The 11795-nt window shown below is 42.5% G+C and overlaps 2 protein-coding genes across 2 annotated transcripts in view; both read left to right on the top strand.

The window, feature by feature from the left end:
* LOC118410366 (neuropeptide S receptor-like) overlaps window positions 1-4858 on the top strand; it is a 27988-nt gene extending 23130 nt beyond the window's left edge. Inside the window, exons 2-3 of the mRNA XM_035812053.1 lie at window positions 3110-4038; window positions 4564-4858. Coding sequence (XP_035667946.1) covers window positions 3118-4038; window positions 4564-4827 — 1185 coding nt within the window. The 5' untranslated portion in view covers window positions 3110-3117 and the 3' untranslated portion in view covers window positions 4828-4858. The remainder of the gene's footprint in view (window positions 1-3109; window positions 4039-4563) is intronic.
* Window positions 4859-7456: 2598 nt separating this feature from the next.
* LOC118409131 (myosin-IIIb-like) overlaps window positions 7457-11795 on the top strand; it is a 23699-nt gene continuing 19360 nt past the window's right edge. Inside the window, exons 1-5 of the mRNA XM_035810000.1 lie at window positions 7457-7991; window positions 8460-8525; window positions 10100-10230; window positions 10765-10867; window positions 11768-11793. Coding sequence (XP_035665893.1) covers window positions 7857-7991; window positions 8460-8525; window positions 10100-10230; window positions 10765-10867; window positions 11768-11793 — 461 coding nt within the window. The 5' untranslated portion in view covers window positions 7457-7856. The remainder of the gene's footprint in view (window positions 7992-8459; window positions 8526-10099; window positions 10231-10764; window positions 10868-11767; window positions 11794-11795) is intronic.

The following is an 11795-nucleotide window of genomic DNA, read 5'->3' as shown; positions in this document are numbered from 1 at the left end:
TCTGCATCATGTTTCCTTTCATCAGCTCGAGCTCGTACCATTTAAGTGCATGTATGCCCCTGAGCAATATATCAAGAAAGTACACCATTACTTTGAACCCTTTGGAGGTAAGTCGGGTTCTGATACGGAAATGACGAAAGTTAACCCTGACTAGTTGATTACATCGGTCTCAGAATGAATATCGTTTTTGTATCTATTTTCGATCATATTTACTCCCATTGTTATCACGTCACCGTATCTGTAACAGATAAGCGTGTCTCATATGAAACATTGGACACACAAAATGTGACTTATTCCCCAGGATTCACCCACGCGCCCCTTGCCTTAGATCCTCCATCCGATCTATATTTCACGCCCGTACATGGTTGATGGAATCTCGATCTCATTTTCTGATAGCGTTCGGGAAAACCGCTCAGCAGTCGATGGATTTTGAGCTTAAAAATTCCTAATTGTAATGTTTATCACCAGCATAGAGAGTTTCTTCCTGTATTTGCACTTACCACCTGATGACATCGCTCCTTGGGAACACATTTAGCTTCGCAGACACTCGCCAAGACCATTGATCTTGTTAACTCTAGTTATTTGTCCCACCCATATCTATCCTAGACTCTGGCTACTTGGTCTCCAGTCTTATAATGGGTAACTTTTACACCAATTCTTTAGCAAGTATTCAACAGGATTCTAAGATACATTCGTCAGAAGGACATCTTTGGAACCATTCCAGGATAATCATCAGAAATGTCATTTTGCTAACAGTCGACTATAAGAAGTGAAGTTGATCGAATGCCTCAATTTTAGTGGGACATTGCCTTGAACCGTGGACTCGGGATGATCAAGTACCCCATTTGTTTTCCTAATGAAGAGAATGTTACATATTCTCTCTGCTCGTTTATAACACACGTCAGACACACGATAGGAAACAAGAGATTCATTAGCCTTTACCGTTGCGAATACACAAAGAGTTGCCTCAAGATTTAAAAGTAGGTGAAGTAGGGGTAATAAACACTTCGCGTTACCACTAAGGTTCTTTTCGGTATAGTATGGAATTGTTGAGTCTCAGCCGCCACGCCATGCCGAGAGTTCTATGCAGTTTTCTTTTCCTTCCGCGAGAGAAAGTAGTCCGTTCCATGACTCCGGGTGTCAACAACCCTCACAAGAAAGCTTGTCGCTGGAGTATACAACTGCGTATCTTCTCAATTTCTTGTCATTCACAATATTTTAGCCTCCTTTTTAGCTCATATAGATTTTTGAACCGATTGTGTATCGTTTTCCTGTCACAAATACGACCCCAAATCAGGTGACTTTCGCGTAAATTCCCCTGTTGTTTTGAACCTGTTGTAGATGTCAAACCAACAGGAAATCTCCTGCGTATGAAAGAGCAAACCTTCTAGTTTCTGAAAGTATAAGATTGATCACAGATTTTTGAGACGTAATGCATTTGCCCCGATATTCCGTGAAGTCATGACATAATTTTGGTTCCAGAATAGAACGCACCGGGTTTGACGATTTAGCAGTTATCCAACCGGGACAGATCCTCTCTCCGTAAATCTTAAAGTTAATGACCGGAATTTTGTTTACGGTGGTCCCTAGTTTATGAATTCCGAGTTTCAAGTCAATATACCAACCCGAAGTGATCTAAATCTAACTTCAAAATTTCTGACTGACTGCCGTAGCGAACAGCGCGCCGTTTCGAGATAGTTGTACGTTCCATGAACCCCGGGCGTCGGGACTACCTACCAAAAAGCTTGTCGCTCGAGTTTACAACTATGTACAATCAATATTTCATCACGTTTACAATTTTTAAGGTTTCCATTTTACTCCTACGTAATTTTTAAACCGACTTTTACCTCTACCCGTTTGATGATATGATCTGAAATCAGTTGATTTTAGCGCAAGTTCCCCGCTGCGTTTTACCTCACAACAGATTTCAGAACGAAAGGAAATCTAGTGCGTAAAATGCACCGAAGTCTCTTCTTTCAGGTGGTATATGGCATATTATCAATTTCGAGGGCGAAAAAGGCTTAAATTTGAACCGCGCGAGGCCACCTCATCAGAGGCGTCCGAAAAGGAACGCTTCAGCGCTGGCATCAGCGCCCGTTCCACAGAGCGCACGACGGACCCGCACCATTGTATTTACGTACTAGTTACCGTAAAACTAAGACCCCATTTGCTAATTCACTCCGTCTTCACGTGTAGTTTTTCTTTAAGCATCCTTTGAAAACACTGGAGAGATATAATTGGTGCCGATACTTGTGTTAAAAGTCGATTGCACTCGAATCAACCAAACCAACGACTTGCAACATTTGGATTTGAAACAGTCAAAAAGGTGACCTCAGTAAAAATGGAATTACAAACCTTCCCAGATTTCAAACCAACAAGATTTTCACAAGAGGTATAGTAGAAGATTCAACAATTCTGGCGCACTAGTCATTGACAAGAGAATCGAAGGCGTATTGCATTTGCCCCGATATTCAAATTCGTCGAAAATTTAGCTCATAATGGCACCACCATTTTGTCAATTTCACTGTGTAACAAATATGATCAGGAAACTAGACATAATAGTTATAAAACCCCACAAAAATGGATCATATCGAGATTACATGATATTCCTCTATGACACATATAACGCAATCTTGGTAGAAAGGCCGGCAATCAGGTCTAAAGCAGCTGTAAAACTCGGATGAAATTCCATCCACCTGACGCGCTAGAAGCGTTTCCTTAGCAACGTGTTGCTAAGGACCGCGGAGCGATTCGAACTGCATAGAAAACCTGTTCGAAAACTGTTCGATTTAGGTCATGGCTTGCCGGCTGAGTCTATGTTACCTATGTATGAGCTTGCTGTATGGAGTAGAGTATGATGACGAAAGCGGTCCTCGTCGACTCGACGGACGAACAACACAGAGTATCATAGGGGATTTACGTTACAAAACTTAATGTGAATTCAAGTTGTTAGAATTGTTAAGTCTAAATGTAGTATGATACCATGTACCATGTCTGGTAAATTGCCCCTTCTGGCAGGTGTAGCTAGTCCATTCGTCACTGCCATGATTAATTTATAGCGCAATCGACACTACGCATTGTGCTCATTGACCGTTGTATTCCCGTCCAGGTGCAACCATGGCCAATTCCAGCCGTATGGGGAATCGGTCAGCTACTGGTCCGTTTCTTGACGACTATTACTTCGATGACAACGATACTTTCCCAGCGGCAAACGCCACCCCGACGTTCGCATCGCTAACTCTCAAACACGATGCGAACGTCCGCATCCTCACGCTGTCTATCATGGTGGTGTTCGGCGTGGTCGGAAACATGTTGGTCTTCGCCTGGATGTGGCGGAATCGCCGTCGCAAGTCCAACGTGAACTACATGATCCTCGGTCTGGCTATCGCCGATCTGTCGGTGGTGACGGTCACCATGCTGACCCAGATCATCTGGGAGTCCCTGGAGGAGCGATGGTTCGCCGGAAACGTCATGTGTAAGGTCATCAAGGTAGGACAGGCTCTTGGGCTGATGGCTTCCAGCAACATGCTCGTAGTGATTGCCATCGACCGCCACCACGCCATCCGCAGCCCCATGAAGGTCGCGCTCCCGGCGAAGCGGATGATCGTCGCCGCGTACTCCGTCGCCCTGGTCTGCTCCTTACCGCAAGCCTACATCTTCAGAGAGGTGACGTTGCCGACGGGTGAAAGCTTCTGCAAGGCGATATTCAGCGAGGTGGAGAGATGGCACCTGCAGGCGTACATCACGTACGTTGCCATGGTGCTCTTCTCGGTCCCCCTGCTCATCATCATTGTCGCCTACGCCAGGATCCTGAAGAAGATCTCCGACAGGGTGCGGGACGGCAAGTCGCCGCTGTCCACTAGCAGAAGCAACAGGATTTACATCCAGAGCAACAACAACGATGCGATGATCCGCGCCAAGATGAAGACGTTGAAGATGACGATGGTCATCATCCTGACCTTCATCATCTGCGGCACGCCGTACTTCATCGTGGAGATGTGGACGGCGTTTGGAGATCCAGCAACGCTGGACATGAGAGTGAGTACTATCAAACATCATACTATTTGCCAAATAGCAGCTCCTCGAGCAACTGGATATGATTCTGAAAACGGTTAGACGTTCCATATAGCACCCGTACCCACTATCGTTCTTCCCTGACATTGAAACGTCCGACAGTTCCAAGATCATATCCAATTGCTCGAGTACCTTCTATTTGGCATGTCCGACCTTCATCGACGTATCACGCTATTTGATCTGATACTGAGAACTGTTACGGGACTTGTGTGATGCTTGATGATGACATCACAGTAAGCAAAGATAAGCCTACGAAATCAACCAGAAGGTTTTACAGGACGATGCGTTAGCTACATTGCTCTGTATTTGAGACATTCTGCCTGGTGCACGTTTCGGGGATAAAGTCTGAAAAAGAAATCAGAACGTTGCGACATATCAGTAAATACTAATACCTGGGTAGTAAATGCCAATACCTGATTGGAATGCAATTCATAGAGGGCAATCAATTAAAATCGGTCTTGATTTGTTTTCAACTCTCTCTTTATGCAGGTCGTCGGAGTTTTGGGCATCTTCGCCAGCGCCAACACAGCAACCAACCCGTTCGTCTTCCTCTACTTCAACACCAAGTCTGACTGCCTGTCCAGCATCTTCGGGCGACGGAAAGAAACCCAGAAGGCACGAAACACCACCAGACTGGACGGCACGGAGATGGGACGCCTGACGGCAGGCGCGACAATCGCCAGATCAGAGTCCCGCGATCCTACACACATCCAGGCTGGTAGCAGCCGGACTCTTTATGAACACGTGCTGTGAAGTTTCCAGTCCATGTGCAGTAGAAGTAGCACTTCCCGTTTAACGGCGCTGAACACATTTGGCCTCACTTATTCAATAAACTAACAACAAATGTTTACAGTGGCGTCGTGTGTGGCGTTCGGCTCGGGATCTATAGGTCCCGAGTTCGATACTCGCCGTGCTCTCGATGTGGTGCCCTTGGGAAAGGCACTTAAAACGACCTTCCTCACTTCACCCAGGTGTAAAAATGGGTACCTGACTTCGGTCGGGGAAGTAAAGGAAATGATTTACTTTACCTTCTGTATATAAGTTACAAAACTTGAGTACAGTGCCACATTGTTCGCCTCTGTCTAAAATCAAAATAGAAAAAATGTTTACAGTGATTAACCGCACAGGTGCTGTTACTTCAGAACGTTACAGTCAGTCTCGTAATTTCAGCCCGTAGTCATACATCACTCTCCGAACAAAACAGAGACTTACAGTCCACATTTTCAATTCCGCTATACAAGTGAGGACTTAAAAACATTTGTCACTTAAGTAGAGTAAGGGACGAATCATACTGAGTTTCAAGTGTGTACGAAAGAGGTACCAGAATATCCCCTTGCATTCGTAAGGCAAGTTGTCTTATCTACTACCATGTGTTGTCGTCGTAACATTGCGTAACAGGATGTCAATAACTAGCCAATGCGTTTAGGATACCACATCATTCCGGACCATTTCACTTGCTTTTAAAGTTGAAACTTTGTAGGCATATGTGTTTAGAGCTTGTGCTGTTTCGAATCCCTGGCGTCAAGCCGTCTCGTAGCAAAGACAAGATGAATTCGTCGTGAATCCCCGAAAAGGGCACTTATACATGTCCTATTGGCTCAGGTTATGACCTGAAGAGTGTATTTTTCTGGACCATTTACCTCGCAAAAGGTGCAATCTTTAATGCGTATATAAGTGTCTAGGGCCAACGCTATTTTGAATCCCTAACGTCCAGCTATTGCGTAACTATCGATCAAAAAGATAAAATCAATCCTTGATGAATCTCCGGAAATTGCACTCTGATGTCGCTTGGCTCAGGTTGTGCCCTGAGGAGAGCATTTTTCTGCACCACTTGCCTCGCAAAAGGTGCAATATCGTTTATACGTGTCTAGGGCCTGCGCTGTTTCGAATTCCTGACGTCAGGCTATTACGTAACTATCGATCACAAATATAAGGTCAATCCTGTGTGAATCTCTGGAAAGGGCACTTTGACATGTGTCATGCCTCAGGTTATACCCTGTAGGCAAAACGCAGTATATCAAAGTCGGCGATACCTAGATTAGCAAGATTTTCCAATAATCTAATATACTGCACTTCATAGGGGAAAGACGCAATTTCGTGCTTGATTTGTGTCAGGTCGTAGATTTCCGTACCTTGTGTTTCCTTACCGTCCTATGAGAATGTATTTGATGTGGTAAAAAAGTCATGAATTTAAAAAAAGTTATAAATGATTGTTCGGTGGAACCAAGTATTGTACATCTTATCTATGCGAGATAGGATCTACTACGAGTTACTTCAAAGAAGTAGAATATAGTTGAGTACTTAAGATGTAATATGTGCGTATACTCAAGATATACTTGCGTATACTTATATATTAGATGTGATAAACTGTCCTAGGGATCAGAAGGTCAGACAAAGTGAAAAAAAGGCCATGTAGCACATGCGGAAGCTTTGGTATCTACTTGGTGTATTCTTGGTGTTAATAAAGTGATGTTTGTAAGTCCACCGGTTACTTTGAATCCTCATTAAATATCGTCACTCGTGCATGGCATGACATTACTGTGCTCTGGTCTTTTTGAAAGTACCCGTATACCCCAGCTGGACCGTTCGAACTTCCTCCCTGAGCTTAAATTTGGAATCAATCACCTGTAACGTTACAACTTTGACATGCTCAATGAAAAGGCGCAATAAATAATGACTTATGCAACACCACTTATAGCATACCCGTAACATTTGTTTGAATGTGTAAATTACATGTCTTTATATATAATATGACTTAATCCAAAACCTCCCCGTCCCCCAAATGTAGATATAGACCATTAGTGCGGCCATCACTTCACCATTTTTGTAATCACTTTTTTTTTATTATTGCATTCACTATTATTATATTCACCTCCACCGCCGACCGCACTAGTGCCGTGCACCTCTTTGTCTTACCTGGGTGGGATGCCCCTGAAGGAAGCTTTGCCCTAGCCAGAAGCACGTAAAAATAGAAACAGAATAATCTTTAATTAACAGCTACACGTCAGAGGAGGGAGTCATCCACCTATTGCTGTCTAACTTAAGGCCCCCTCTCACTTGACGTGCGGCACGCTTGCGGCATTGCTGCGTTCGTTCACTGCGGTACTGTTTTGTTATTTTCTCCGATTTGTTATAATTCAGATATTGCGCAATACGTAAAAGTGTGACATAGAAGACCACAAAATACACAACAAGTAAGAAAATTCGTTCTTTATCTCTGAAATTCGTTGAGCATCTTCCGAACGCAGCAATGCCGCAAGCGTGCCGCACGTCAAGTGAGAGGGGGCCTTTACGGTCAACAGGTGGACACATCGCGACATTATCATTGGCTTCAGGGCATTTAAAACGACACCGCCCTTTTACTTGTGGTCAAAGGTCGTGCAAGTATTTGTGTTTACAGTCAGTCAGGCGTGACACTCGTCATCGTTATGAATGCAGGGAACAGTCACCTGTTTGTCACTGTATTTGTGGGCGCTCTGCGGGCCGTTTGAAGATAGGTATTTAGCTTAGGGGTGGGGCAAACACTTCTCAAAGTAGAGAGCAGCACATTCGGCAATTTACTCCCAATAGAAGGTTGTTTCTGTGTTTAAGGGAGTTTCTCCCCAAGGATACCCCCCTCCCCAATCGATTGATTGTTAAGGGAAAGTGAAACTTTGTTAGTTTGACCCGTGACTCAAGACCCTTTACTCTGGAACACTGTCCTTCGTCCCGCCGGTACAGGTTCAGTGACGCCTGAGACAAAAAAACTCTTTCTGAGTTGAAGCAACTCTGAGAGATTCACTATGCAAAGCTCGGGCCTAAGACAGGGGGAGGACTACGTACCGGGATGGGTCTCGGACCTGACGTCGTTACCCAACCTGGACGAGGACGTCCTGCTGCGGGAGTTAAAAGCCAGATACACCGCCGATAGGATCTACGTGAGTAGTGACATATAAAGTCAGGTTCATGGTACTGGATCCAACTTAATCTTAAAATCGCCAAGAGGTTTATGTTTTAGTTTCCATTTTTCAGAGTTTAATTTGTATGCATGGCAGCATAACACTATGAGAGTCTGCGGATAGGTCCATATGATACATGGTAGAAGTGGACAAAACAAAGGTAAAATTCCAAAATGGGCCTCCTATCGGCTTAATACGGTACTGCAAGAGGACTTCATGTTTTGATTTCTGGTGCTTTGGACATGCTATGGGCATGATGTGGGGGATAGCTGTTGTTTAATTTCATCTTAGAACAGAGTGTTAAGCAATTAAACTAATCTAGTAAAGGGATAATGATATAAAAACATTAATACTTTCTTTTTAGTAGATTACTTCATTATTTCAGTGCCTAACCTCAGGGTAATCCTTCAACCATGAGATTAAGAAGTGTTATTGATATTTTTCCAGACGTATGTTGGTGATATTTTGGTGGCTGTTAATCCCTTCAAGGATGTCCCCATCTACACAAATGAGGTGAGAACAAGTCTTCCATTGATTACTATTCTAATGACCCACCAACATGCCAATACAATCCTCTACAGACTCATGCCAACTTTCCTTTTAAACTTTTATTCTGATTGTGACCTCTTCCAGCAGCTTGTTTAGTGAAGTTTGATGTATCCGAATCCACAGCTTTAGGAATAATTGTTTGGAAATTGAGTAATTATGTATTTTTTGGATTGAAGCAGAGTTAACTGATAGCCTTGGCATCAGTTCATATAAATTATAATGTCATTAGTGCCATGTTGGATTACATTGTATGTCTGTTGAACGCATCAGCAAGCTGCTGTAATCCTATTACCTGCCAACATGGTCAAACGGGGATTAAAATCTAAACTTTTTATCCGATACGGTCATTCACGATGACGTCACACTCAGTCTGACACACAGGCGGGCAGAAATCAGGTGGAAGGCAAAAGATTAATCTACATGACAATTTTTGATTCAAAATTTATTGATAATCAATTCAAAATCCGCTGATGTCATGGAGGGCATATTAGCCTCCCCCAGAAGTCAATAAAAACAGCAATTGCTTGTATCAAGGACGTTTAGTCTGGGATTCACAATGATTTCCCTAGTATGACTAAGACTTTTATTCTGATCATGACTTCTCCCTGCCAGTGTTTGATAAAGTGTATATGAAGTATCGGACTCCAAAGGATTGATTTTTTTCGTAGCCTTGGATTGAAGTAGAGTACTTTTGAGCAGCAGTCATGGTTCATTTGATGACCTTGAAAATGCCTATTGAGGTCAGCTAATGGGGCAATAAGAGTTTCGATTTCATTCGACCAAGAGAGACCTTAATCATCCGCCTTGCAGGTGGTATTTGATGGTATTATAGGATGCTCTGTAACCGTAACCATGTAATTATTCTTAAGGCCACTTGCTAAGAAAACCTGTGCCTTATGCAATCGTATTAGCCCTCCAAATTCAATATCATTTCAAGGCCAGGATCACCCAGTGCCACAGTATGAACTACGTACAGCTTTTATCAAACTGGAGGCTGAGGAGCCATCCCAGAGTTGAGATATTGCTGTATTACAGTGTACAACATTGAAAAGAAGCTGATTTATACAGCTATGTTTAAGACAACTTTAACAATATTAGCTGTATGGATCAGCTTCTTTTCAATATTGTACCATGTTGTGTTGTGTTAAACTGAGAGGGTATATATAGGAGCCACTGCCAGTTTGAGGTCGGGTCAAGTCAGGTCATGGGTCTGCAGATTGCTGTGGTACTGTAAGGCCAGACTACTAACATTCCTGTACGAATTTAATAGCTTCTTCTCAATGTTGCATAATATTGTTTCAAACTTAAAACACATCAACAGGGCTCATTTCTTCCAAACATATGAAAGTAAAACTACTGCAAAAGAAAATGTATAGATTACTCTATGAATACATTTCTTGCAAATTCTTGCTCAAGGGCTAATTGCAGGTAAAATTTAATAGCACTGTACTGAACCTTCGAGTAGGTACATGTATACTATGATGACCTTTGTCTTTTTGTTGCAATTTTTCCTAAATTTTTGGTTCATTGCCTGCAAGATCTCTGAGCAGTACTGCGGAGGTCTTCACTCCGAACAGCCTCCACACATCTTCGCCACGGCTAATGATGCGTACCAGGGCATGCTGGGTAAACTGTCATCCCCACCCCAGGACCAGTGCATCGTTATCAGGTAAATCAACCAAGAGTCTGTGACAATGGGGGCTCAAATATGACATGATTTAAAGCAAGAGCTTAACAATGATGAGATTCAATTATGACAATTTGTTTTTCAAGGAAGAGTCTTTGATAAGGAGATTCAAATATAAGCAAGAGCCTGTGATTATGAGATTCAAACATGACATGCTTTATTATCATAATAAAGCTAGCTTGTGATGATGATGTTTCAGAGATTACTTAATTTAAGCTCAGGCCTGTGATAATAGGATTTAAAGATGACATGTTATAAGCTGGCCTGTGATAAATGATAAGGATCAAAGATGACAAACATTCACTTAAAAGAATACACAAAATATCAGTTTCTGACACAAGGTAGTGGATGGCACCTGCAATGTCTGACTTCGCCCAAAACCTTCCAGTTGCATTCAATGTGAGTAAAAGATATTTTGCATAATGAAGATGACAAGATTTAAGGTAGATACTGATGGTAGCATCACAGAGTGCCAACTGTATTGCTGATTCAGCTTTTACTTCCCTGTCATTAAAGTGGTGAGAGTGGAGCAGGTAAAACAGAGAGCACCAAGCTGCTGATCAGGCAGCTGCTGCAGCTGTGTCAGGGCACCTCTCAGCTGGAACAGCAGATTCTACAGGTAACAATGACAGGTTTTCAGTGATGTCTGAGGAACAAGTGTCTTAAACAAGAAAGATATTGTCTTTATGTGGTAGCCTAAGCTTTCACTTAGTACAGAATTAAGACTTTGTTTTCAGCACAAAAGATTAACCACATGACATTACAGGTGCCAGGAATATTTGATGTGTTGGAACTTAAGCTCTAACTAGTCTATTCTATGATAAATACCAACACACATAAACTTCTGTGCTTATTATGTTGGTGTAATCATAGGCATCCTTCAGTGGAGTTCCATGGGATTTAAAGTTGTGTGACTAATCATGATATAAAAGCACATTTTGTACCATAGCCAGCTGCCACGGATTGCCCAAAAGCTAAAGCTAGAGAGCAGATACATCATTTGATGATGGTACTGTGTCATGACTAATAGCTACAATCAATTAAGATATTGACTTAATCTAGAGCTATGGTCTGCTGCACGTATCTCTAATGTGAATTGGAAAACCAAAGGACTCATGACTGCAGCAGTATATTTGAAATCAGGGAGGCTAAAATTTGTACCACATATTTGTTTCAACCACATACTAACAACACTGCTGAAATATCCTTCCCCCTCCTACTGCAAAATTAAGTCCTTGCAAAAATAAAATGAACTAAATAGTACTGGGGTGGACTTTGTGTCACTCGTGTCTGCCATTTCCATCATAACTCACTTACATTGCCAGCAATCAAAATGCAAAATGGCGTAATACATATTGACACTTACTGTCCTTTAGGAAACTGACTGCCAAATTCAAGTTCATCAATAAAATACGTTATAAGTTTCAAGGTTCAAAAGGTCCTGGAGGTAATTCTACAGTTGACCGTTGAACTTTTCAAGCAAGATTGAGGATATAATAATTCCTGACATATCTGACAGGTGAATCCTTGTAGAGGCCTTGGAATGC

This window comes from Branchiostoma floridae, chromosome 2 (assembly GCF_000003815.2).
Source record: "Branchiostoma floridae strain S238N-H82 chromosome 2, Bfl_VNyyK, whole genome shotgun sequence".
Classification (NCBI taxonomy): domain Eukaryota; kingdom Metazoa; phylum Chordata; class Leptocardii; order Amphioxiformes; family Branchiostomatidae; genus Branchiostoma; species Branchiostoma floridae.
The sequence above is the reverse complement of the archived record's forward strand: the minus strand, read 5'-3'. Positions and strand labels throughout refer to the sequence as shown.